This window comes from Coregonus lavaretus (genome assembly GCF_964263955.1).
Source record: "Coregonus lavaretus genome assembly, contig: HAP1_SCAFFOLD_1248, whole genome shotgun sequence".
Lineage (NCBI taxonomy): Eukaryota > Metazoa > Chordata > Actinopteri > Salmoniformes > Salmonidae > Coregonus > Coregonus lavaretus.
The window spans coordinates 55,668-83,655 of record NW_028159596.1 but is presented as its reverse complement, the minus strand read 5'-3'; the positions used below and the strand labels follow the sequence as shown (position 1 = coordinate 83,655).

Sequence of the window (27,988 nt, the reverse complement as noted above, 5' to 3'; positions counted from 1 at the left end):
GAACAGAAACATAGATGTTACAGAAGAGCCACTGACCACAGCCCACCATAGCCCACACTTTCTCCAAAACACTACTCAACACAACCATAATCAGTTTCTATGCTTATTCTCAGTCACCCTCACCACAAATCCCACCACTGACTGACCATATTGATGACCCAAAACATACAGTAATATAGAGTCACTTTTCCTTCGCCACTCATACACCCAAACCCATGCTGTAACTCCAGACTCAGCAAAACACAGTCTATCGTTGATATTCAATCCATATCAGTGTTGATAATTAACATTGTGTGGTGGCATTGCTGAGATCCCTAGACATCAGTGGTCCAGGGAGGGCAGCTTTTAAAGGGTGTGACTGTGAGAGGATGCTGAGAGGATACTGAGAGGATGCTGGTCGAGGGAACAAACAGAAACCTTGGGAAGGGTCTCAGGGCACTGAGGGCAGTCAGTGTCACAGCAAAGATCAATGGGGTCATCTGTCTGTGTGTGTGTGTGTCTGTGTGTGTGTGTGTGTGTGTTCACGCCATTCTGTCACCACAGACAGAGATATGGTTACAATGTCGCCTCTGTCTGATGACCCCCTGGCCTACACTCATCTGACCATCTGCCTGTCTACATTAATTAGTGTACCCCTTGGGGAGAGGAAACCGAAGACACTAGAAATACAAGAGGCACAAGTCCCTTATTTGTTTTGGAGAGGTGGGGGAGGCATGTGGTGTGTACGCGTGCCTCCCAGTTGTATATCCAGGGGAAACGTAGGGAAGCAGAGTGGGTTCCTCCGGTGTTTACCTTGTGAATGTTGGGAACGTCCGAGACAGGATGCATGGGTCCAAGAGGAAGCCCTGATACCCGGGCCAACCCAGAGTACATTGTGCCACAGCGATCTGGTGTGCAGGGACATCAATTATACTGCTGGGCCGGGTGTGGAAAGAGAGCCTGACACTGTAACTATCTATACATATCCTTCGCCTGCTAAGGGGAAATTCGCACTAGAGCACTGCACAGAAGCAGGAAACATCCTTGTGCTTTGACTGTCTTGGCCTCGTTAGATAGCTGAGAAAAGAAGCATACATGTAAATCACTGTATGTGCTGCCAGTAAAATCATTTTTTTTCTACTTTAGTTTTACTTTTCATTCTTTCTATAGAAAGTGTCCTATTCCTCTCACCGACGTTAAGGGGAGGAATTTGTACAAACGTGCGAGGGGTGAATTCATTGCTACGCCGTTAGAAGGACCGAGTAAGTGGACGGAGGACAGAGAGAGACAGAGAGAGAGGGATCGAGAAAGAGAGAAGGAAAGAGAGAGAGAGCGACCATGATGGAGCTGACGATCCAATTGATCCCTACAGGTGAGATCATCCTGTCCCCTGGGAAGAATGGAGAGAGCTACTGCCACAGCTGCACCAAGGTGAGTCCATCCAGTCAACCTGCTCCTCATACGCTTTCAATAACTAGATATCCAAGAGTAGGATTTCTTTAGCCTGGTCCTAGATCTGTTTGTGCTGTCTTGCTAACTTTTCCAACCTTGGCGAGACAACACAGACATATCTGGGACCAGGCTAGGATTTGCCTGTGGATTTGAAAGTAGAGCTGATGTATCATTTTAGAGGTTCACTGTGCATGGGAAAAAAGTTGTTTACCTTGGCCGCCGCTCACTCTGGTTATCGCTTGACCACAGGAGGATGGTGGCACCTTAATTGGGGGAGAACAGGCTCATGGTAATAGCTGGAGCGGAATTAGTGGAATGGTTTCCACATGTTTGATGCCATTCCATTTGCTCCGTTCCAGCCATTATTATGAGCCGTCCTCCCCTCAGCAGCCTCCAAGCGGCTTGACTATGTACAGTAGATTTGTTTGTACCAAATAGTTGGCTTGATAGAGTGTAATCAATATCATCCTCATTCGATTTTTCCACTCAGTGCCCGCAGTCAGGAAACACGTGCTAGGCCATTGATGTTGATTATGCATACCGGTCCAGCAGAGTGCCAAGTGAAAAACGTTACATGTGGCTCATAATGTGCTGGCTACTTCAGTGTGTTTGGAGAGTGTGAAGAAGTGTGAAAACTTCATCCAATGTAAATGCAGATTCAGAAAAGTATACAACAGAAAATGAATGGTGGACTGGCACTATCTTAATTTCAAGATAGAGAACGTAATTTGAATAAACTAATTATAAACAATAAGAAAATCCAAACCAACTGAATGGTTGATTGCCACTTAAATAACTATATTAACATAACACATTATCAATTTAAAGAAGGGTTACATGTTTCTCTATGGAATGGGGAGAGCATTATTCTCTGCCAATAAAATTGTCTCGAATCACATTTTTGTTGCACAAGTTCCTGGTGAATGTGAGAGAGTGGTAATAGAGGGGGTGGGACTGGGTCTCCAGATCACACAATCTAAAGAATGCAGGGTGTGGGGCTTTAAATCAGACAGCACATGGTGAAATAACAGGCTGTGCCATAGAAAGCAGTGCAGGTTAAAGGAATGTTGGACTAGTACACAAACCAACTTTGACCAACTTGGATCTTAAGAATAAAGTACAACCAGACATAATTAACATGATCTGATAAATCATAATTTATCAACTTTAGTTTGAGCCTTGTGTTAATTCAGTGAGCCGGAATGGCTAATGACGTGAATGGTATGGAATGTAGGTGAGTTAAATACAGAGAAATTCCTGAACAGCACATGCATTTCCCATGTATCCAAACATTCCGCCATGGTCACATCACCCTCATGTGCCTCTGATTGTGTGTGTGTGTGTGTGATTGAACATGTGGACTTGTGAACTGAAGGCACGTGTAGTGTGCGAGTTAATGAGTAGGCATATGCATATTTTCTCATTCCTTATCGAGAAAGGAACAACGCCCTCATCCAGTTTCACACAGACTCTATGGTGAGAGACAGAGACACTCCCTGGAGTACAGTCTGTCTTTCCAATGAACAGGGCCTTGTCAACAGGATAGAACCTTTCCTCCCAGCATAGTTAAAGCAGGGTGAGGAGGGCTTGCACAGCTGGGTTGTGTGGGAGAGAGTGTTTGTGTATGTATGTATGTATGTATGTATGTATGTATGTGTGTTGTGTGTTTGAGAGAGAGAGAGAGAGAGAGAGAGAGAGAGAGAGAGAGAGAGAGAGAGAGAGAGAGAGAGAGAGAGAGAGAGAGAGAGAGAGAGAGAGAGAGAGAGAGAGAGAGAGAGAGAGAGAGAGAGAGAGAGAGAGAGAGAGAGAGAGAGAGAGAGAGACTATAGTACTGAATCAATCACTACCCCCTCTGGCAGGGGTGCCATATTGCAGTCCATTAGCACATACATATATGGCACCAATAAGGCAATGCTGACAGTGGACTTTTGTTACAGTGTACATGCCTCAGACCTATAGCCTACTATGACAGTAGAATGTGTATAATAGACTAGAATAACATTAACATTTATAGCAATAGCAAATTGTTCATCTCGCTGCCACAGATCTGATGAAAAACGCGCATGTGGCCACACCCTTTCCAAGAACCATGCAATGCATGGCAGCACGCGGCCAGAAGGTGTAGTGACAGGTCTATTGACAGTAGAGGGTAGAAGAACACTACTACAAAGTCAGCGAATGGAAAGTGAGTTGAATGCCGTCGGCGGTTTTTCTTTTCTCGTTCAGGATCATTTTCAACTGCATGTTCTCACCAGTACAACAATATTTACAGACACTCTCAACCCTTGTTGTTCTTAGGGTAGGAGCTATAGGCATACATCCCTATAGGCATACAATCCATATAGGCAGACATTGAATAGGCTAATCAAAGCAAGGAAGTGTGCTCTCACAGTGCAACATTAGGTTCACACAGGGTTGTCAAATGCAAACATTGCGTAGGCTACTCCCCATATAGCCTATTAAGTGTTACGCCTGTTGAAAACAGTTTTAAAAGAAAATAGTGAAGGCATGATGTAAAATAAATGATATCACGGCAGGTAGCTTAGTGGGTAAGAGCGTTGTGCCAGTAACCGAAAGGTCGCTGGTTCTAATTCCCGAGCCGACTAGGTGAAAAATCTGTCGATGTGCCCTTAAGCAAGGCACTTAACCCTAATTGCTCCTGTAAGTCGCTCTGGATAAGAGCGTCTGCTAAATGACTAAAATGTAAATGTTAAGTCTGTGGGATGGGTCTCGAGAACTTCCTGGTATCAATGCTGCGTTCATAACCAAGTGTGAAGGTAGTATTTACCATATACGACTGGGGAAAATCCACTTGAATGCCCCTTCAACTCATAAGTGAGGAAACTCGTCTTTTGACGCGTTCATGTGCTAGTCGGAACTAGGAAACTCCGAAATGTCTGACTTGCTAACTGGTTGAACGCGGCACGTGCATAACTATAACCAGTTAGTAAGTCGGAAATTTCCGAGTTCCGACAAGCATTTTCTGCATATAATTTCTGCGCTTCGAGTTCACCCACTTGCTGACCTCTGTCGTCACCTTGTCACTAACTAAGGAAATTACCTCTTGATAACATAATTTTCAAGAGTTTAATGTAACACAATATATTCATAAAAAGTAATCTATTAATATGGTTTTCGAACACTATCATTTGTTTACAACCATTACTTTTTTTTTATTAACAACAAATATGACACAATATACCAAACAACACAGACAAACTTTATACACAGGGGTATACACATTTAAACTAAAATATATAGGCTTCACGGGAATTTAGGATTCGCTTTCCTTTTACAAGCATGATAGCTGTTCTTTTAGTTTATATTTAATGCAGCTTGTTGATCATTAGCCAATTGGCGTTTCTCAACGAGTTCAAAGCACGTGAATGCCTCCAACTTATATTTACGACTTCACAACTTGTAATGACCACCTTCCCAATTAGTTATGAACGCAGCTTAAGGGCTGTTGCGTGTTTGAAAGAAGGAGAGGAAATTACTGACATTTGTTCCACGATTCACCCGGGGACTGAAATACTGAGTGTCTCAGAATAATATAATTCTATTTTTTTATGGCTTAAAATGACTGTTGTTGTATATTTTAAGTATATTTGCTAAACAACGTTACTCTTAAAAAAAGAAAAGAAAGTGTAAGATAATTTAAAATAGATGAATAGTGGTGGATAGTCTATGCTACTAAGGCTGTCGAGAGTTAGCCTATTGCATTTGAGATAAGAAACCTTCACTGTAGAATTACAGCCGTCATATTGGAGTTGCTTGTGGGATCAGTAACGAGGAACCGCTGACAGGACTGGTCACATAGAGACGGAGTTGAATCTGGGTTTTTCACTGTTTTGCTGGTCTAACGAGAGAGAGAGAACAGCTTGCTGTCTTTTTGTAGCCTACCGGTGAAGAGACATCAGGGCGAAGTAGCCTACTGTGTCGTATTGACTTCGGCTCATTGAAGGTAGGTATATCTTGAGGTACCTTGTTTCGCCTCCGTTTCCTAAACAGGCTGTTACAAGGTTATTTTATAGCCGGAGGAAGTTTGCGTGCGTCATATTTGTGGCAATGTAGCAAGTCCGTGACGAGGTGCACGCTTGTGTGTTGAAAGTCAAGTGCTCGTGCTGTATATGGAAATAAGTCTGTGAAAACAATCACTAACCTTTGATATCGGGTTTAGAGCTTATGTCTGATTAACAAAGGTTAATTAATTTAACTTAAGACACCTGGTGTAGCCTAACATAAAATTGTGGTTTAGTAGACAACTATGTTTTAATAGATAGGCCTACTCGCACACCACCAGGCAGCTTAGACTAGGTAAATTGTAAAGTATCACTAAATAGGCTATCTGGTTGTAACTACTACGATAAATATTTTAATTCGCCAATGTATGAGATCCTGAGGCTATTAGGAGCGGCTGTCAGTCAGGGAAGCAATACCATGCATTATGTAAATTAACTTTACCACCTGAACAGCTGCCAATCCATGCCCTGCCCTGATTTATGTGAGCTAGCTGTGTGTATGTCTCTTCTTGGGTGACCTGGGGTTATGTCAACAAGACTGTGAGTGTCCACCTGTCCAACCCCAACTGTATATAGGGTTGAGATTTGTCATTGCTCTCCATCTTATGACTGTATATGTACAGATACAGTAATTAAAAAGATAAGCCTACAGCTTCATCTTGATGTTTTTTTAGGCAAGCACTAAAACCAATCGATGGTGTTGTCAATACTGTTTCCCACAACATAACTTTTGTCTGCTGTTTAACTGTAGCCGAGACTTTCCATTAGACTAGCTCGGAGGGATGCTATGATTTTTTTTCCCCCCCTAAAAAGAACTCATTGCTACTAGGATTCCAGTTTTAGTCCACGGCAGAACAATTTGGGTTGAGCTTTTTCCCAGCTGTCTGCACTCTACAGATAGCTAGGCATCTCCCAGCTCTGTCTCACACAGCTTGAGAGACTGACAGTGGCATTCACAGAGCCAAACATAACCCACTGCTTGAGCCCATCACGTTGTTAGCTTAATATCCTGTTTGCATGTATCGCTCTGCCATTGGGCAATTCTGTTCTGTTTTATGTTTTTTAAAGACCCCCCCCCCCCCATGCTTTTGTCATCTGCTGCTACATTTGACCAGCCAATACGTGTTGTGTGTGACATGGATGCTCTTGTCATAGAGCCAGCTGTCAATGCTGCAGAGCCTTACCCCAGGAGACTTCAAAGGATACACCTGCCTCAGTGCCTTGGCCTCTTCCACCTCTAACAGGAAACTCTCAGGGCTTACCACTCAAACTTGGCCAATATGGCTGCCTGGCTGGTTGCCCTAAACCATTTCGTCAACCTCTTGGACTTGGTCTCTGAAGACACCCCCACTAAACACTCACCACCAAAGTCACCAACAAAGCAGTTTGTTGGATAACCTTGTTAGTTGGAACAGATGATGAACGGTTGGATTTGTACTAGAGACTAATGAACAAAGATTGAGAGGCGACGAGAAGGGAGATTATGTGAGTATTAGGATAGGAACATGCTAGATCAAATAATATAAGGTCTGGACAACATTCGTCCAGGCCTTGTGAATTAGTGGACCTAGGGATAGCTTGCAAAAGTACTGTACATTCTCAGTTGCTATGGTTTCACAGGTGTGGCGTTTCACACACCCTGACCGTGACTATTTTGAACATGGTCTTGGTGCCCAGAGTTTGAAACCCAAGCAACAGAGATATGGGGCATGTCTGGGACAAGCTGCCCTGATAACAGCCACATTGATGTAGTTCTGTCCTTGAGCTGTTCTTGTCTATTCATGTTCTGTATTATTTCATGTTTTGTGTGGACCCCAGGAAGAGTAGCTGCTGCTTTCGCAACAGCTAATGTGGATCTTAATAAAATACCAAATACTGTGATGGATAGTGAGGCCAGACTGATGTTTCACACCCTGGTAGAAGTGGAACTGACAACATTCATGAATTAATGGAGGAGGACATGGAATCTGGGACCCATAGCCTGCTTATATTTAGATACCAGAAGTATATGGTCATCTAGGAAGGGGGGTGGGACAGACAGACAGACCGAGACTACTTATTGATTTGGAAGCTCATGTGACAAGTCTGAGAGAGTGAGGGAGCAATAGGCCAAAGTGAGGAAGGAGAGAGCGAGAGAACATGTTTTGTGGGCATTTGCTTTTTGTTTGTTTTGAGTCTCGCTCACGTGAACATGCTATTGTTTAGTCTGCTGTGTTTTGTATGAGAGCAATTTGGAGAATGAAGGAGAGGTAGAGGCAGCGCTTGACTTGGGAAGGAGCTCACTGGAGCTGAGTACCGGCACCTCAACTGTTCTACTGCTTGAGCTCCTGTTCCTCTTATAGAATATTAGCTAAAAAGTATTGTGGAGATCCTGCATCTAAATATAAACAGTACCGGAACCCAAAATGATTTCCATCACCTATTTCAGTCCAAGTCAAGCATTGGGTAGAGGGGTGTATATATGGAGTGAGTCAGTCTGGTAGAATGCGTGTCTGGTAGTGAGTCAATGTAGAGTGCTGCATCTAGGCCGGTGAGTCATGAATTGAGCTGGTTGGAGGATCTGGAGTTTGTCTCCTTTTAGCTGTGGCTTTTCCACCAGAAATGTCCCAGCCTTAGAAGAGTAGAGAGCCCCGCCCTGGTACCAAGTCCTGCTTTGTATCAGGAGCAAACTCCAATCAGACTGGAAAATCCAAACCTGGATTGTGTTCATTAAGGCACACCGTAACAAACTTTTCACAAATGATGTGGAACAGAAAATGAAAATGGGCTTTTGTTATTAGATGGTTTCAGATAGTACCTCCCTGTTTTGGTCAGTTTTCTTCCATTTCATGCCAAGTGAGCATGACTAGTAGAGTATGATGTGTCTCAGAATTCGAGACCTTCACAGTTGTCTGAAAATGTACATAACATTTTGTCTGTTGAGCTGCTCAGTCATCCATGTTTACCTGTTTAAGCCCAGGCACTGTGCTGACTAGGTATGTTTTAGATCTCAATCCCTCTTTGCCCCCTCCCCCACCACCACACACACACACCGTGACTCACACATTCACACTAATCAGCCTGAAGCTGTGAGATATTTGGTTAATCCTCTCTCTCTCATTCCCCATGGCCTTCACCGTCAGGGCAGATGGACAGGGGTAGAGTGAATGTCTGTGGGAAAGGAAAGGGGGTGGAGCTTAGAGATCCTCTTTCCATCGCTAATCCTTCACTTTGTGGTACTTCTGCTCCATTAAACTAAACATAGGAATTGGTATTAGTTGACCTAGTAAGCCTAGCCTATAACATCCATGGGCATGATGCCATGATTTAATTGTGGTATTATTGCGATATAGGCGTTATAAAGCCTTGATGAATGAACATTTTGTTCATGGTTAACTCTGACCTCACCGACTGAAGTACATAGTAAAAGCATTTTAGTGATAGTTTGTGCATGCATCCTTGTATCACGATAACCACCACGTCTTCTCTAACAAATGGGCAACACTTGGACGCAATGCATTATCCAGACTGGAGACTCCTGTAGTTTCAGTACTGCTTTCCGTAACACTTTACTTAAAGCATGCACGTACAATGCTTTATAACTTGCTATAAGCATGTATGAGACTTTATAACCACTTCTCATTAACTTGTGCCTCGTTGTATTCCAGCCCTCCTGCTCCACTCAGATGAACGAGGTATGTGCTCACTAAGAAAATGGCCCCTTTCTGTGGTAGATAACCTGTAGCCTTATGGAACTATCTCTGTGGAACTGCACCTCTTTATAGGGCTGTGACGATACCATTATCGCAATATTTTGTCCATGGCAAAAATGAAAACACGATGCAGACAACTCTTTGGTCCTTTAAAGACCTGCTGTATGTATAATATTGTGTGCTATAGCTTGGAAAATAAATGTGACTCTGGATGACAACATAATGATGTTTGTTTCCAACATCAGGGCCGTTTTCCTAAAGAAGTTAAATCCTCTTTGTGTTTTGTTTCCTTGCAACGATTCTAACGAGTATCGCGATACTGGTCTCGTCCCGGCCTTATCTCTTTACCCAATGACTGTGACTCTACCACACCCATACCCTGAGACTGTGTCTGTAAATGGTCCATGTGCTCTCTCTCTGCTGGCACACCTACCTATTGTGACCCACTGTGTGTGTTTGTTCCCACACTCTGTGTACCAGCTAGAGACGTACTTGTTCACCTTCCTGTTGTGTGTATTGTGGTCCTCTGAGAAGTTAACCTGGCATGGATATAGCCTGGTTCCAGATCTGTTTGTGTTGTTTTACCACCTCCTCATTGTCATGCCACGTTTGGTAAGACGGCACAAACTGATCTGGGACCAGGCTAGCATGGAAAGTTGGATACAGTGACTGTACATAAACTTTGTTCCTTTCAGTGGTTGTCAGTGCTGGGACGTGCCTGCCTGCCCGCCCATCCCCCCTCTCTCTCTTCCTGATTGGCCAGCCTGCCAGCCCTGCACGTTAACCTTTACCCAGGTCCACTCCATGACTGCCTGGGCCATAAGCTGACAGCAATCCCAACCAGGTGTGTCCTTGTGTTGTCCCAACTCAACATGGTAGAGGAAGGGTAGAAGAGAAGAGGAGGGGAGGAGGGAGAGTATGGGTCATAGGAGAAAAATATATTCAGGCCGGATGGATTGGAACAGGGCTGCGTTCAGCAGGACACAACGTTGTGGAATGTTGCAGATAGAAAGGTCACAAATAAAGCTGACGTGATTCCATACACTACATGTCAGAGAGGCATGGTTGTAGCCTGATCAAGAGAACTGACCATTTCGTTGAGCTATTGCGCGATCAGGCTCGTTCCACCAGTGTAGCATGTTTGTTCTACGTCATATATATTTATATCTGAACGCCAGCCACCCACCCACCCACAGGTGGCGGTGTAGAGGGGGATAGTAGTAAAACTAGTAGGAAGTGTCTCCTCTGTCAGTTAATTGATTGATAAATGTCAATGCAATTACTGTAGAGCCTCTGGATTGGCAAACCCATTAGCCAAACAATCACAATGAGTTTACCACTGATAGGCTAAATTAAATGTAGGGCTCTGAATTAGACAAGGATATTGCATAGTTCCTATGTCAGCACATACAGACCTCCTCTATTCTGATACATGTATTGTCAGTTCAAACGAGACTTTCCAAAACCTCAGTTCCAGTGTTATATCACATACTCTATGAAATAGTTCTTCCAACGGGCCAAGCTCTTATCAGCTGCAACCAATGTGGGAGTCTTTCGGTCTCAAACAGAGCAAGGCATGATAAGAGGGGGAGCGTGAAAGAATGCAAACACTGCCAAGGAGATTGGGTTGATAAAAGGAGGTGGAACAAAATGGAGTAACACCTGGCATCATCTCTAACAATCCCTCGCCCAATGGCCTATGTGTTGCTCCCACTACACAAATCTCTGTCTATACAGAACTCCCATGCAAACACATACTAGTCTCAGCTTACATGGGACACATAGCGGTACATTCATACCACACCCAAGTCTAAGTCCAGGTTGGGTTTAACTATGTGCTTGGATGGATAGCCTGCTTAGTGCACGGAGCAACTGTTCCATTAGTGTGGTCCACCCATACTGTGCTCCCTATAGGCCTGTATCTCTCCATAAGCTCCTGTCAGCTGTCATCTGATCCTCTAATAACTCTGTCCTGATTGGTCCCTTGGGAGAGGAGCGAGCTAAGCCCTGTGTATTCAGGCCCTCTGTCTCTCTCTGCCTCGGGGGCAGTATGTGAGAGAGAGAGAGAGAGAGATATGGCATCCAGTAATTAGGGGGATGTGATGCGTAGAATGGGAGGGCGGGGAGGGCGCTTGTCTGTGTGCCATTGTGTTGTAATGATTACAGGGCTGTCTGGTCATTCGTGGGTAGTAATAATACCCAATGACCTGCCACAGAGAAGGGTGTGTGTGGAGAAATAACTGTGTGTGTGTCATTGCCTCAGCTGTTGCCGCCTGACCCCTGTCTCTGCTCTGGGAATGGTTAGGGACAAGATTCCAGAGAAGTTGCAACGTGAAGTGTGTTTGTCCCCAGACGGTTGAGCTCTTCCGTTGGGAAAGAGGCTGTGCTTGCTTATGCCTACTCTGTGCTCTGTGGGACCCCTGTTAGGCCCAGTTCCAAGCCTCAAGTTTCATCATTCCTAGATTGCTGAATTTGTTGCAAAGTCAAACCACACACAAACTCACATCATATGGTGGGTTTTATTTTAAGTCTCCCTCCTGTAAAGTATTGATCTAGTGTAGGCCAATGGTTGAACATGTGTCTGTTGTCATTGCTTTGGACAATATGTATACTCTAGTATTGAACCATATTCACAAAGTGTCTCAGAGTAGGAGTGCTGATCTAGGATCAGTTTAGCCTTTGAAATCATAATGAATGAGATTAGATGGGGACCTGATCCTAGGTCAGCACTCTTACTCTGATACACTGGATGAATACGGGCCCTGCTCTGTTAGGCTTCTGTTCCCTTGTCCATAAGCTCCTGTCCTAGATGTTCCTATGAGCAGCTGAGCACCATAAGGATAATCAGAGCCTGTGTGTCTGGGTGTGGTCTTGTGTGTGCTGCATGTCTGGCACGGTGTCTGCGGTTAGGAGTCAATGCGGTATGTTGTAACAATGTTTTGGTTAGAGAAGTGAGGAGAAATGGTTGATATATGGGATGGGAGAACTGGTTACATCATTTGATATGCTGTAGGATAGATAGATTTTTGGCAGCAGTATGCGAAATCCATTATTTAGTCCTTTGTGTCGGGCAGCAGCGCAGTTGTTATTATAATAATAATAATATGCCATTTAGCAGACGCTTTTATCCAAAGCGACTTACAGTCATGCATACATACATTTTTTGTGTATGGGTGGTCCCGGGGATCGAACCCACTACCTTGGCATTACAAGCGCCGTGCTCTTCCAGCTGAGCTACAGAGGACCAGCATAAGAGAAGCCATACTGAGAAAACAGGAAAGGCCGCGTTAGACATTTTGACAATTTGTGGAAGTGCTTCTGATTCAATCCATTTACAGTGGATCTGTGATAGTAAGCAAAGCATTAACATCTCCAAACAAAGTGACGCCACCCGCCGGCCGACAGCACACTACCTTTCATCAGAGCTGCTGGAGAAGAAGAATAAATGTCCTCACTCCTCACATATTGAGCTTGGGGAAGATCTAGGGACAAGGATAGTTTGTGGACAGTATTTTTCTACTATCTCTATAGAGGACATGGAGCTTATAGGACAAGAGATGGAGCATATATGACTGCAGTGGGAAGCCTCTGTAGACTGTACTGTATACCCCTCAGCCTGCTGCCTGTAGTGGGAGATGCCCATATAAGGCCTTGTGGGTATAAAGAAGCCTGAGTGGGCCCCTCTAGCATGGGGAGGAGACCAGGGAGGAGACCAGGGAGGAGGGAGGACAGGCCCAGCTGCCCTATTTGTACTGTACTTGTACGAGTTCCAGCTGGATGGAGCCAGCCAGTGGTGTGCACAGCAGTCTCCCAGATATTGAGACAGGGACGAAAGAGAGGGTGAAGGGGTGTTGGGGGTGGGGATGAGGATGAGAGAAATGTTTGGAGTTCCTCCTACTGCAAGTCTCCGCTCGCCCCTGCTGACTCGAAAGGCTTGTTTGCTGCGTGTGTGAGAGAGAGTGTGTATTCCCTTTGTTGGGTGATTGCCATTGCCCTACAGCCCCATTCCTCACACGTCTTCACACTGGACCTGTTGCGCTGAGGGCAGGGTCAGGCTCACCTCAACTGAGATGATTGGTGTGGGAAAGGTGGTGATTAATCACTTGTCACTAAGGATCAGTTTAGCAGTGTAGCCTCTAATGATGAAGAGTAAGAAAAGCTGATCCCAGACCAGGGTGTAGCCTTGTTGTGAGGTAGATGGCTGCCCCCTTCACCTCGCCCACACAGAGGAATCTCCACTGATTGATTTAGAGACTCTGCTTGCGTACATATGAGCGTTTGTGTGTGTGTTCAAACCACTTCCTCCTCCTCTTTCTTGCTGGGGTTATGGACACAGAGAGAGAGAGAGAGTAGGGCTAACCAGGGCTGGCTGGCTGGGATAATGTCTTTATGGAACACTGGAGACACTTTAGGAAATGCCTGCACGGCCCAAAGTGCTGGCTCCGCAGAAAAGAGGATTGTATGGCAGGGTGTCTCTCTGGGCAAGAATGAGAAGCAATCGTGTGTGAGAGGGAGAGTAAGAGTAAGAAAGAAAGTGCTCTATTTTGGTCTGTTTGCTTCCGTTACCCTAGCAAGCGAATTGCTGGAATATTGCTTTATGTAACTATCCTTGGTGACAAGATAAACATTGATGCTGTTGGCGGCAGTAGATTCCTCTGTAGATCGATACCTGGGGGCTGTAAATGGCCCAGAGATTGTAAATGACCCAATGTGTACTATAGTTACAGTATATTTGCTGATGCCACCAAGTCTGCAATACATGATGCCAAAAGCAAAGATGGACAAGGATGCTTTATTCTTTCCTGCAGATGAGCATTACACTACCTTGTGATCTTAGTGAATTATTTGTTTGTTTCCATGTTTTATCTGCTATATCCAATACTTTCCGTGTGCATAATGAGCTCCCTCAGAGGAGGCTGGTGGGAGGAGCTATATGATGACAGGCTCATTGTAATGGCTGGAATGGAATCAATGGAACGGAGTCAAATGCGCTGTTTCCATGTGTTAGGTGGGATTGGTACCATTCCAATAATTCCATTCCAGCCATTACAATGAGCCCATCCTCCTATAGCTCCTCCCACCAGCCTCTTCTGATCTCCCTGTTGTATTATGTGTACTTGACCTGCAATAATGTACGTCTTTGTGAGCTGTTAATGTATATTATATATATTTTTTTATTACAATTTGTATTGTTTTTACTTCACTTGGTCTCCCCACCCCCTCAATGGTCATGCTGCTCCTCCTATGGTCATTCCCTCACCCCCTTTACTCATGTTGGGGCTCGATGCCTAAGATGTTCACTGTACCTTGCAATCACACCTGTGGGGACTTTACTACTCCAGGTTTTGCTCAAGTCAGATTAAAGTGAGCCTCCTACAGCAGATGCTCTGTACTATAGTCACTCAGGCCTACTAGCCTGTTTACTGTGGAAACATCTCCCTCTGCTGTGTATGGAAAAGTAGACGGCATCAGCACACTCACACCCCGGTGCTGCCACAATGATTCACAAAACCCAGAGAGGAAGAGGGCCACAGCAAGGGAGTCAGACGAGCGAGAGAGGGAAAACAGGTCAGTTTGAGTGTATTCGTGAATGGTTCGGGAAGCCCCCTGTGTCAATATAACACTGAGACAGCGTTGTTATGTCACAACAGAGTATGATCTCATCAGCATCCTCTTTGACCACACACTCAAGCTGTGTGACTGAGGCTACAGCTCTCTGCGTTTCCCCTCTTGCTCTCTCTCGCTCTCTGATTCTGTCTCTCTCTGTTGGTCTCCCCTGTCTCTGTCTGTCTCTCTCTCTGTTGCTCTCCCCTGTCTCGGTCTGTCTGTCTCTCTCTCTGTTGCTCTCCCCTGTCTCGGTCTGTCTGTCTCTCTCTCTGTTGCTCTCCTCTGTCTGTTGTTCTCGCCTGCCTCTGTCTATCTCTTTCTCTCTCCTTTTCTGTATTCTTCCCTCTTTTTTTTCTCTCTCTTTTTTTAACTAGCTCTTTCCTGCCCACATGGCTTACATTCTTCTGACCTGACATCATAGTGGTCTTTCATCTTCTCCTCCCCTCTCCTCCATCATCCCCCTTTCCCTCCCAGTCAAGCCTCCTCACATTGGGTTCTTTAGCAAACTGAAGGTTACCGTCCCTCTAATATAGATGATTCACCTCCCTTTACCTTTCCCTGTTCTTTCAACTGATAGAGACGAGCATAAATGTTCACACACACACACACACACAAGCATACCACACACGCACAAATGCATACGTGCACAGACGCACGAACATACACACACATCCATGAGACAAGACCGAGACGGAGTGTGAGGGTGAATAAGAGGCTGACAGTCAGACGGTCTGGTTAGTGTCATCGTGGGGGAAGGTGGCGCTGACTTCAGTACAGTTTTACTGCAGTCTAGAGCTAATGGATCTATTGTAGCATTGCAGAGGGCTGTGTTTGCAATTAAATGGAGTTAGATGTGTATCTAGTTAAATAGAAACTACAGTGGCAATGTCAACAGTGGCTATCACTAGAAAGATGGCAGAGAGTGGCTGTGATATGTTTCTGGCCAGGAGGGTCCTGGGTCTATTTATTCTCCTCTGTGTAGCAGAGCTGCATAACAACACAACAGCCACTAATAGTCTGATCACACAGCCAGAGAATCTAAACAACCCTAGTGACCAGCCAGACGGACAGGAGGAGGGAGGAAGAGACTGAGGGAAGAGAGATATAATAAGAGAGATGGGGAGATGAAACTACTTGAGAGTGTAAATATTCGCCTAGTGCTGCAATTCTTCATACGTGACTATTAGAATGTTTGATTTAAGAGGCCTGTCTTCCTGTTTTTCATTCCGAGGCTACAGAAGACACTGGTCGTGTTCCAGGCAGACTATACAATGCAGTCGCCTGCTAGATGTCATATCATAACTCCATTTGTAGCTGCATGCAGCTCGAATGCGTTTGCACCAGGCCCAGCTGAATAGAACATGGTGGATGGATGAAGCAAGCAAGGCCGTGTGCCTGTGTGTGTTTCTCACAGAGCTGCAATACTCTTGCTCAGCGGAGGCGGAGGGTCATATTTACTGTATACACAGTACCAGATATCATCATCATCATCATCATCATATTAGCCTTCAACCATATGTTGATTTAAGCTGATAAGTCACCGGCAATAGTTGAGGGTTGTGTACTAGCGGTATGGGTTTGCCCCTACAACAGGGGGAGAGAGAGGAGGGTAGGGGAATCGTGGGTTTATGGGTTTGCCGCTACAGAGAGAGAGAGGGAGAAATAGTGGGCCTAGATGAGGGATAAAGGAATAGGGGAGGGGAAGAAAATACAGAGGGTTCCTCAGAGTGGGAGTAAACATAAGTTCTCATTGCTGATTTCCCACGGATGCTGGGTCCCATGACTTTGTCAGAGAGTGGGATTGTGTTTTTTTCCCCCCCTCAGCATTCTGTTTAGTTTGGTGTGTTTTCCCTAAAGTGGTGTGACCAGTGGTTGGAGACAAGAAGTGTTTCAACTCTGGGAACCAATGAGAGAGGAGCTGGACCATAGTCACCATGTGCGTCTACTGTCCTCCTCTCTCCCAGATGTGTGTCTGTACAGTATGTCCTGCTGTGTGTGTGTGTGTGTGTGTGTGTGTGTGTGTGTGTGTGTCGGTTCTGCTGCATTAGCTCCAGCCCTGGTTCTGGCAACGCTGTTGAACTGAGACAGTCTGGCACAGTGCTTGGCTGCTGTTAAACTTCATAATGACCCAAGTTGTCCTCACTTCAGACACCCTTGGTGCACATAGTCGATCTTTGGAATTGAATCTCTTTAATTCATCAACTCTTTAATTTCAGACTTGATCCAGCAGGAGTGCGAGTGAGAGGTGTAAGGGAGGAATATTGAATGACAGAATATTACAAAAGGAGGTGTAGTGTAACCAAAGGAAGATAAGAGGACACTACATAAGCCTGCATATCAGACTCATACTGACAGATGTGAAGAAATAGTGGCCTGACTCTTGACAACGTTGTTTGTTTGTTTGTTTGTTGATGCATTGCCAAGGTTATATTCGCTCTACAGTCCCTTGACAACAGTGCAATTTACAGCCGGGCCATAAAGGCTGAATTTGAATTAGTCCTAGAGAGCAGACCTGGGTTCAAATACTATTTGAAATCTTTCAAATACTTTTGAGTGTTTGCTTTAACCTGCCTGGAGTACCGGATGGTTGGAGTTTTGACTTCTATTGGTTCCATTGCACCAGACTAGCGCAATCAAGCACAGCTAAAGTATTTGAAATGATTTCAAATAGTAATTGAACCCATGTCTCTCTAGCGGCCATGAGGTCCTGACTGAGAGATGTGGGAGAGGAAAGAGTTAACAACTAGGACCAATGGATACTGGTGGTCAGAGATCCCTGCCCCCTCTCTGTTCAGCACAAATATGCTACATCAGCATGACCGTGCACAATGTACAGCCCCAATGTATGCCGATGAAGCGTTGAGCAATCTGACAACATACACTTGACATTGATTTAACTAACGCTAAAGTCAAGGCAAGTCTATCTAACATGGGCGGTGTGTTCAATAGGGCGATATGGGCGACGCACTGCCAAACGGGAAAAGGAAGGGATTTTTTTTCTAATCAATTATATCACGGCAACAGTAGTTATCAGTGTTCACGTCTGATCTGCCAGCCACTAAATATCAAATCAGGCTAAAGTCGTGCTTCAAATGGCCCCGCCCGTTTTTGGGGCGATTTCAGTCAAGTTGAAAATCGCCCAGAAGTCTCTCATAGCCTGTCATGTAAAATCTATTTTTTTCAAATTTCAAAGCTTTCAATACATTCTCTATGGGTGTCTGTGGGCATGCACTTACGCGCTTTCGTCATACGTGACGTAACCATGAACGTAACTAAGACAATGGCGGCTAGCAGCGTCTCTGTTGTGACCTGCAGTGTGGCGTTATTTTATGTTTTTAATTTGTAGACTTAGTTTACAAACATTCTGCCAACCATGGATTTCCAGTGGTTGGTTTTGGACTGACCTTGTTGATCGTGTACATACCCGCTACGAACGGACTAAATAATGAAAACGCTGCTGGAAGCGGAATCCCAATACAGCTGGGAGACTTGGCTGGATGACAGAGTCCCGGACAGAGAAGTGGAGCCGGCCACCTTCACCCTGGTCAGAGCGGACCGCGATCCTGGTAAGAGAGCGACTCTGTACCCCGACATTGAACTGCTTTCTGTGTCATTGCGACCTTACTATCAATTCAATTCAATTTAAGGGCTTTATTGGCATGGGAAACGTGTGTTAACATTGCCAAAGCAAGGGAAGTAGATAGTAAACAAAAGTGAAATAAACAATAAATATTAACAGTAAACATTACACTCAGAAGTTTCAAAAGAATAAAGACATTTCAAATGTCATATTATGTATATATACAGTGTTGTTACAATGTGCAAATAGTTAAAGTACAAATGGGAAAATAAATAAACATAAATATGGGTTGTATTTACAATGGTGTTTGTTCTTCACTGGTTGCCCTTTTCTTGTGGCAACAGGTCACAAATCTTGCAGCTGTGATGGCACACTGTGGTTTTTCACCTAGTAGATAAGGGAGTTTATCAAAATTGGGTTTGTTTTCGAATTCTTTGTGGATCGCTGTAATCTGAGGGAAATATGTGTCTCTAATATGGTCATACATTTGGCAGGAGGTTAGGAAGTGCAGCTCAGTTTCCACCTCATTTTGTGGGCAGTGTGCACATAGCCTGTCTTCTCTTGAGAGCCAGGTCTGCCTACGGCGGCCTTTCTCAATAGCAAGGCTATGGTCACTGAGTCTGTACATAGTCAAAGCTTTCCTTAAGTTTGGGTCAGTCACAGTGGTCAGGTATTCTGCCACTGTGTACTCTCTGTTTAGGGCCAAATAGCATTCTAGTTTGCTCTGTTTTTTTGTTTGTTCTTTCCAATGTGTCAAGTAATTCTCTTTTTGTTTTCTCATGATTTGGTTGGGTCTAATTGTGTTGTTGTTGTTGTTGTTGTTGTTGTTGTCCTGGGGCTGTGTGGGGTCTGTTTGTGTTTGTGAACAGAGGCCCAGGACAAGCTTACTTAGGGGACTCTTCTCCAAGTTCATCTCTCTGTAGGTGATGGCTTTGTTATGGAAGGTTTGGGAATCGCTTCCTTTTAAGTGGTTACTATCTGCCCCGTGAGTTCCCCCAATTGTTTGTTACCGTTGTGTACTGTTGATAATCACAAGTTTACTGGAGAACTGAGACCAAGTAGAGACTTTGGACAGGGTGGATATGGTATAATAAAGGCAGTTTATTCAGAGGTAAAGATATCTGGAATCGCGTGCACGGACTCGTTCGTGCACGCGAGTAAAGTAAAAGTGTCCTGTCTTAGGTCAGCTAGGATCACCACTCCTTGGCCACCTGCTGACAAGGCTGACAAGATAGGACTCTTTTGTCCATTGTTATAGGATAGGAACAGCATTGATTGAAAACAAACGCCCAACACAAAATGGGTCATGCACAAGATTTTAGTCAGACCAAGCTATAACATTATATATTTACTACGACAGTACATTCAACCAAAAGCTAATATAACAAAGGCATCAGAGATTATTTATAATCTGTCACAGAAACTGGAATCCATCTCCCCAGATCAGTCAATAAATGCTTCTGGTATTGACTTATATGCTGCCCCTGTCTTCATGTTGTTGCTGGACATATCTTTTTTAAAATGTGTGTAGGTCACCTAAATCATCAGAAAAATTGCCCCTCCTGAGAATTTTTTCAGGAGCCGCCACTGCTATCTAATGATTGTTTTCTCTTTCTCTTTCCTTCATTCTCTGTTCATTCTCATGCCCAGCGGTGCCCATGTGATTGAGCGAGAGAGGGAGAGTGAAAGATGGAGAGAGTGAAAGGGAGCGAGAGAATGAGTGTGTGAGAGACCGAGAGCGACAGACAAAGAGAAACTCACACCGTCTGGAAAACATTACTCAGATTCCAGCAGGCGGGGGCTCTAATTATGTTGGCAGTGCCGAGAGTGATTCCTGAGCGTAGTTCTGTAGCATATATTGGAGATTACAGACCACTAAAGAAAGAGCATGTTTTGAAAAGTGAAGGTGCGGTGAAGTTCTCGTTTCTAACTGTCTCACTCCTCTGTCATATGCCACTACTGCCAGCTGAGCAGTAGGCTTGTCCAATAGAGGGGCTGTAGAGTGCTGTGTCAGCAGGAGCAACAGGCAGGGGGAGGGCTGCAAGGCTCCAGACGACATGGCTGCAGACTACAGGATGAACATGGCCATGGCTTTACCTGAGCTGTATTAGGGGCTGGCCTGGGGAACGCTGGGACCTGTCTGCAGGGTGGGGCAGGAACAAGAGAGCCACCAACCCCCAACATCCTCACCTGGGTCCTGTTCAATAGGCATGAAACTGAGAAAAACGGACTGAAACAGAGAGGGAATACCTGGCTTTTCACACTACTGAGCCGAAATGGACAGAAATAAATCAAGCTGTACTGAGCTGGCCTGGTTAAACATCCATTAGAACTGTGTTGAAAAGGACAATGTGAAAAGGGTACATGTGGCTTGGCTGTCTGCTGCAGCCACCAGGCACCACTACTTCCACAGACAGGAAACACTGACTCCTGCTAATGATTATTATAAAGTTGGGATTTCCTGGGCCTTTGTAGTACACAGCCATCATACCCCTTAACTCTGGGGCTCACCACCACTGTCATGATTTCGGTGTTTCTGCAGTTCTCATTTTATTTGCCCTCTTTCACTCTTTGGGACAGACTTCTGGACACAGATTAAGCCTAATGAGCGTCATGTTTGTTGTCCATGATTAGGCTTAATCTATGTAAACCGGCCCTTTGTTTAATCAGAGCTTGTTAAAGGGATATTACAAATATAGATGGTTTCCTTACCTTAAAAACTGCAATCCACAATGATCTTGTTATTCCACACTGATAGGTTTCTTTACCTATAAAAAAAAGTTATGTGATGTTGCTGAACTATCCCTAAAGCTGCAATATGTAACTTTTTGGGGGACCAGACCAAATTCACATAGAAATGTGTTATAGATCTGTCATTTTTATTGAAAGCAAGTCTAAGATGCGGTAAATCTGTTCTATGTTCGCTATTTCTATGCTTCCTGTTCTTAAGTTTAGGTTTTGTACACCAGCTGAAAATACAATATTTTTGCTTATGGAACATTTTATTTCACAGCGGTGTAGATGGTATAATGATTCTCTACACCAGGGTTTCCCAAACTCAGTCCTGGGGCCGCCCCGGTGCACGTTTAGGTTTTTGCCCTAGCACTACACATCGGATTCAAATAATCAAAGCTTGATGATGATGAGTTGGTTATTTGAATCAGCTGTGTGGTGCTAGGGAAAAAAACAAAGCGTTCACCCAGGAGGGGCCCAGGACCGAGTTTGGGAAACCCTGCTTTACACTATACGTGCTTGTTTTTTCACGTAAACTGAAATTAAGTGAACAATTTAGAATTTTAGCAACCAGGAAATGGCGGTGCGATTTCTGCATAGTGCATCTTAAAATGTTCAAGCTAATATTATTGTGTGCTTATTTCTTTGATTCACAGTAAAGTGGCTAGTGTTGTGTTCAGTCTCTGACTGCCAGACAGCTCTGGACAAATGATGTACAGTGTCCCAAATGGCACCCTATTCCCTACATAGAGCACTACTTTTGACCAGAGACATATGGAATAGGATGGCATTTGGAACGCAGCCATGGTCATAATAATAGTTCTATCAGAGTAACGTTAATGATGGAATCCTACTTAGTGACTTCTCAGCTCAGCAACATTAATCATGGCAGTAGTGGACTGTTCCACTCCCTGCCTGCCTGGGTTTCTGTTAAATCACCATTGTCTCCTAAAAGAAGAGGCAGAGGAAGGAAACTATATGATTAAGCTATAGTTCATAAAACATTTAGTAAAGTACCGTTTGTCTTCCTGTGGGAGTCATCCTGTATTCTCCCATAGCCCCCCACAGGTTCCCCCTCTCCTTGTACAGAGGGCAGGGACGGCCTGTTCAATAGGGCGATATGGGCGACGCACTGCCAAACGGGAAAAGGAAGGGATTTTTTTTCTAATCAATTATATCACGGCAACAGTAGTTATCAGTGTTGTAATCTGATCTGACTGCCACTAAATGTCAAATCAGGCTAAAGTCGTGCTTCAAATGGCCCCGCCCGTTTTTGGGCGATTTCAGTCAGGTTGAAAATCGCCCAGAAGTCTCTCATAGCCTGTCATGTAAAATCTATTTTTTTCAAATTTCAAAGCTTTCAATACATTCTCTATGGGTGTCTGTGGGCTTGCACTTACGCGCTTTCGTCATACGTGACGTAACCATGAACGTAACTAAGCAAATAGCGGCTAGCAGCGTCTCTGTTGCGACCTGCAGTGTGGCGTTATTTTATGTTTTTAATTTGTACACTTAGTGGCGTTATTTTATGTTTTTAATTTGTACACTTAGTTTACAAACATTCTGCCAACCATGGATTTCCAGTGGTGGGTTTTGGACTGATCTTGTTGATCGTGTACATACCCGCTACGAACGGACTAAATAATGAAAACGTTGCTGGCAGCGGAATCCAATACAGCTGGGAGACTTGGCTGGATGACCGAGTCCCGGACAGAGAAGTGGAGCCGGCCGGCTTCACCCTGGTCGGAGCGGACCTCGATCTGACAGTCACAGGGAAAATCGATCCTGGTAAGAGAGCGACTCTGTACCCCCGAGCCCCGACATTGAACTGCTTTCTGTGTCACTGCGACCTTACTATCTGCCCCGTGAGTTCCCCCAATTGTTTGTTACCGTTGTGTACTGTTGATAATCACAAGTTTACTGGAGAACTGAGACCAAGTAGAGACTTTGGACAGGGTGGATATGGTATAATAAAGGCAGTTTATTCAGAGGTAAAGATATCTGGAATCGCGTGCACGGACTCGTTCGTCAAACTCTTAGGGAGCTATCTGAAGAGAGCCCCGAAAATATTGTGTGCTGACATTTTATACAATAAATGATGTAGGTTGAATCTAGTAGTTCTGATCTTCTGATTGGTCCTGATGAGTTGGGCGAGGTCCCCTCCACTGTTGCATTGGCTCTGAGTCGGGTTCTCTGTCTTCAAATGTTCAGCCTAAAGAGAGGGGATTTTTGTGTGTGTGTGTGTGTGTGTGTGTTTAACAGTGATGATGTGTGTGTGTGTGTGTGTGTGTGTTTAACAGTGATGATGTGTGTGTGTGTGTGTGTTATCAGTGATGATGATGTGTGTGTGTGTGTGTGTGTGTGTGTGTCCTCAGAGCAAGAACTCGTGAGTTGGAAGAACTGAGAGACCTATGGCGTGGGTGTTGTCCTTGGCCACCTGCTGACAAGGCTGACAAGATAGGACTCTTTTGTCCATTGTTATAGGATAGGAACAGCATTGATTGAAAACAAACGCCCAACACAAAATGGGTCATGCACAAGATTTTAGTCAGACCAAGCTATAACATTATATATTTACTACGACAGTACATTCAACCAAAAGCTAATATAACAAAGGCATCAGAGATTATTTATAATCTGTCACAGAAACTGGAATCCATCTCCCCAGATCAGTCAATAAATGCTTCTGGTATTGACTTATATGCTGCCCCTGTCTTCATGTTGTTGCTGGACATATCTTTTTTTAAATGTGTGTAGGTCACCTAAATCATCAGAAAAATTGCCCCTCCTGAGAAATTTTTCAGGAGCCGCCACTGACAGAGGGACACATTTTCCATTTCTTCATTTCTCTCTCTCCAGGGGTGGTTGAGTCCAGATGTGTGTGCTAGAGATGTTTTTGTGGGGGTTTTTTATGCCCCATCTGCCTTGTTTTAAGCGCAGAGGAGGCAGAGAGAGGAGAGGGACTGAGAGAAACTAGAACTACTTCAAGGCTAGTGTGTTTCACCTTCTACTGTAAGTCTCTTGTTGGGCCCTGTGCTGGAGGAGAGCGGGGGGGGGGGGGGGGGGGGGGGGAGAGAGAGAAAAGGAGGGTGGAATGTGTCACTCTGTAGAAAGAAGGAGTGAGCAAGAAAGGTAGAGAGAGAGTGACTGACTGAGAGGGATCAAATAAGTAACAGGAGAGGTGATGGGAGCTGAGTCACTCCTACACATGGCTTCGGAGAAGTTATAAAAACAAACGATCGCGCTGACGTGGACGACTCGCATTCTGGGAATATAAACGATTCTTAAAGCCAACCAATAAACAGGAAGGAGAGAGATGAAGTACAGAGCCATGGTAAGAAAAGAACTGCACGCTCACTCACTCATTCTCTTCAAAAGGAATTTGGAACTTGGAAGCAGCACTCAACAACACAACAGTACAAGTTTCATGTTGAGTCGTGTGTATTTGTAGATGTGTGTGTGTGTGTGTGCGCTTCAGTTTAAATTGTGTTCATGTGGTGGTGCTTAAGGACATAAGTCTAAGGGCAGAAAATATATATGGCTGCTTTTCCTGTCTAGGGGAGAGGGATTCGGTCGGTGGAGGTTTCGCTAGGATAAACTTTATTAAGAAAGTGTACGTAGAGGGTGTATTACGTAACAGCTTTGACAGTCAGTACTCTTGAACTGCAAGGCCACAGGAGAGAGGGGAATGTAGCTGGGTTCTGACCACAAAGCACCAGTTTCTCCTGACACCAACCTAGCTATCCATCTATGAAATGATCTAATCTTCATATCTAGCTCTCCATCCATCACTTTTAACCGGAGGAGTTTGATCACAAAGCACGTAGCCAGTTTCTCCTGAGTCCTGACACTGAACCACCTATAATCCATCTAAATGAATCTCCCACGTTCTCTTCCTATCCAGGGTCGTATTCATTAGGCACCAAAACAGAAGAAAACGGACTGAAACAGGAAGGGACTACCCAAACTTGTCCAATAAGAAATTCTCGTTCTCCTTTTCCATTGCAAAACGTTTCGCAAAAAGTGTTCTGTATTGAATACCACCCAGTTCTCATTTCTATGCGGTATCTGTTTGTGTTGGTGTGTTTGCGCCACCACAGTGTTGCAATGGCAGACCTGTGTTTTGAGGCTGGGCCTGGATTCTTTGGCGCTGAGTGAGAGTGACGATGTTAATGAAACTGTCAGTCTGTCACAGCACCGAGGCAGCGCTCCAAGTCTTCCCCAACCCCACTGCATATCTTCCTATCACTGTCACCTCCGCAGCCTGGGGACTCCATAGAGATAGATGGAGGACTCATCATGGATATACCCAGTTTTAGCATGGACATTGCCACAGGACTTCCACCCTGCTTCTGCCATTTTTAAAGTAGTCAACTGGGTGGGGATTCCTATGGGTTGTAGCCTCAACTCATGCTGCCACAGACGCTATAATGGCACAGATCTAAAGATGAGTCCTCTATCTTTGTGTGACTCTGACTCTCTGGGGGAGGGGACTGTGAGGGAAGACTGTGGTTGTGTCCCAATAATCTCTGTTTCTTCCTGAAGTGTGCACTCGTTCACTACTCCTCACAAATGTAAAACCATTGGCTTGGTGAAGGCATAGGCTAGGAAGTTTCCACCATTTACTTTTACCAGTAATTTAATTTCCTTCTCATCTTATTTTTTGGGATTGAACACCCCACTGTGTTTGGCTCCTAACAGCGTGTTGTCCTCAGCCTGCTTTAAAACCCCTTTGAGGGGTGTGGTCACTTGAAACAATTCCCATGGAAAACCATCGATTTGAGTGATATTTCCACTACCCAATTCAAAATCCCAATTCAAAATCCCAATTCAACCCCTGGTTGTATGTCATAGTGTTTTTATAGACCAAATATGATGATTTGTACAGTTTCATTGGTTTGTTTAGTTGACTTCAAGGACACAGCATGTTATCAAAGGAGTGCTAGTGTGTGTGAACCAATGCTGCTGTGGATCTCCAGCTAACTGCACACTGAAAGAGCACTAATGAGGAAGACGTTGAGTAGCCCCTTTGAACAGGGTCGTATTCACTAGACCCCAAACGGAAGAAAACTGGGAGGGACTACCTGAACTTGTCCAATAAGAAATTCTCGTTTTTGGTTAGCAAAACCAGGTGCCCCATTCCCAGGGTCTCCCATCTTGTAAGGAGTGCATTAGAAGTTGTCCATACTAGTTTAGGTGGAATTAATAAAATATTTTGACCAACAGCAATATGACCTGTCATTCCTGAGTCTTCCAGTCTCTCCTTGAAAGTAGCACTCTGAGACTGCAATGAAAGCTCCTCATGCTATATGAGGCCCATTGTATACAATACTTTAGCCTGCAATAGATGACCTCACTATTGCCTCCCTCTCTCTCCCTGTCAGTAACTCCTGATTTAGAATCTCATTGGGAGGAAATGCTGTTTATTTTAGTGGCACACTGCAATGAGGGGCTGGCAGACAGAGAGACACTGACTACAGAGTGTCCCCTGAGAGACTAAATGTGCGGTCACCACTGCCTCTTATTGGGCGCACGGTTGCTTTTCTTTTTAATTGGCTGATCTGCTGTAGTGAGGAAAGGACTAGTTTGCGTAAAGGAAAAGTTTGGCAGAAAGAAAGTAGAGAACCTGTTGACTTTTGTTCTTGAAATGCCCTCTAACCCTTTGGTTGGGTCTGTGTTTTGGGCCGGACATGAATCCGATACCTTGTCCTTTTTGAAGGGGAATATTTTTTCTAACACAGCTGCCCGTAATGAGTGGGAAATTGAGAATGTTTTCACCTGCTAACGTAGAGCTATAGTTGTCACACCTGTCCGTCCACTTTCCCCTATACACACACGTGCGTGCACACACACACACACACGTCTTCACATGTGTCCCTCTTTTCCAAGCCTTGAGGGGGGAATCCATGGCAGTCAATCACCATCAAAACGTTACTATAAACTTGAAGTTGGCCACTGATACATGTCATAGCAATGTCATGGAAAATAGTGGTCTTGTTGAAATAGCTCTTCCCACGTCTGTCATCGTAAACCCTTATTGATTTCACTTCAGTAGGTTCTCACAGTCTCAGTATGTTTCCATGATACATATTTCTACAGTAACACTTCCAATGAATACCTGCTTTGTAATGCATTATAAGCATTTATAACAAGCTATGCATTATAACGCATGATATATGCACTAATAGCAGTTCAATAATTCAATATACCCGAAGGTTATGCTTTAGAAGTGAGAGTGCGCAGGATACCCTGTTGTGCTTTGATACATATCTTGACTGTTTTAATCATTTCGCTTCCTTGCTAAATGGCCACTTTTGACCTCACTTGCGGCCATGGAAAACCCAGAAACTTCACAGTCAGCCTACAACCTTGAGAAAGCCCATGCCACTGTCACCTTTCAGTTCTGTAGTGAGTCACAATATGTTGTCACGTGTATGATCCCATAATGTCTGTGAAACCTAAAGGATCGATCTGTGGTCGCTCTCTTTCCCTCTCGGTATCCCTCCCTTTTTATTAACAAGACGAATGAGAGAATAGCGGAGGAGAGCCAGACAACTGATTCATAGTGGAAAAATGTTCAAAAGAGCAAAACTCTGAGTGGCTAACCGTGCTCTCCGTAGGAGCAGATTACACACGTATTTGTTTTTAGTTACACTGGCTTAAACGGAACCGGTGAAAAGGCCTATATTCTCCACTTTCCAACAGACATAAATCCCTCCCTATTCTTACTCTTATGCTGAGTTTAGATAGGTAGACTGCAAACCGGATGCCATTGTTTTCAATGAGAGACGTACGATAAATGTCGCTGAGGCTGGCGGTGAATGCCGTTAGCCGCCACGCGTAGACAGGACTTGCCGCCAGAGTTGAAATATTTCATATTTTGCGGTCTTCCGTAGTTGTTTTCTACCGGATGTTGATTTGCA

General features: G+C 44.5%; 1 protein-coding gene across 4 annotated transcripts in view; it reads left to right on the top strand.

Annotated features, from left to right (window-relative positions):
• Positions 1 to 1,223: 1,223 nt before the first annotated feature.
• LOC311122676 (unconventional myosin-Ic-like) overlaps positions 1,224 to 27,988 on the top strand; it is a 56,971-nt gene continuing 30,206 nt past the window's right edge. For 2 of the 4 annotated variants that reach the window (XM_084197010.1, XM_084197011.1), the window contains exon 1: positions 1,224 to 1,410. In XM_084197010.1, the coding sequence (XP_084053136.1) occupies positions 1,318 to 1,410 (93 nt within the window). In that variant the 5' untranslated portion in view covers positions 1,224 to 1,317. Of the gene's footprint in view, positions 1,411 to 4,882; positions 5,396 to 9,899; positions 9,990 to 27,988 lie in introns of those variants that run through there. The other 2 variants (XM_084197012.1, XM_084197013.1) reach the window with 2 other exon arrangements.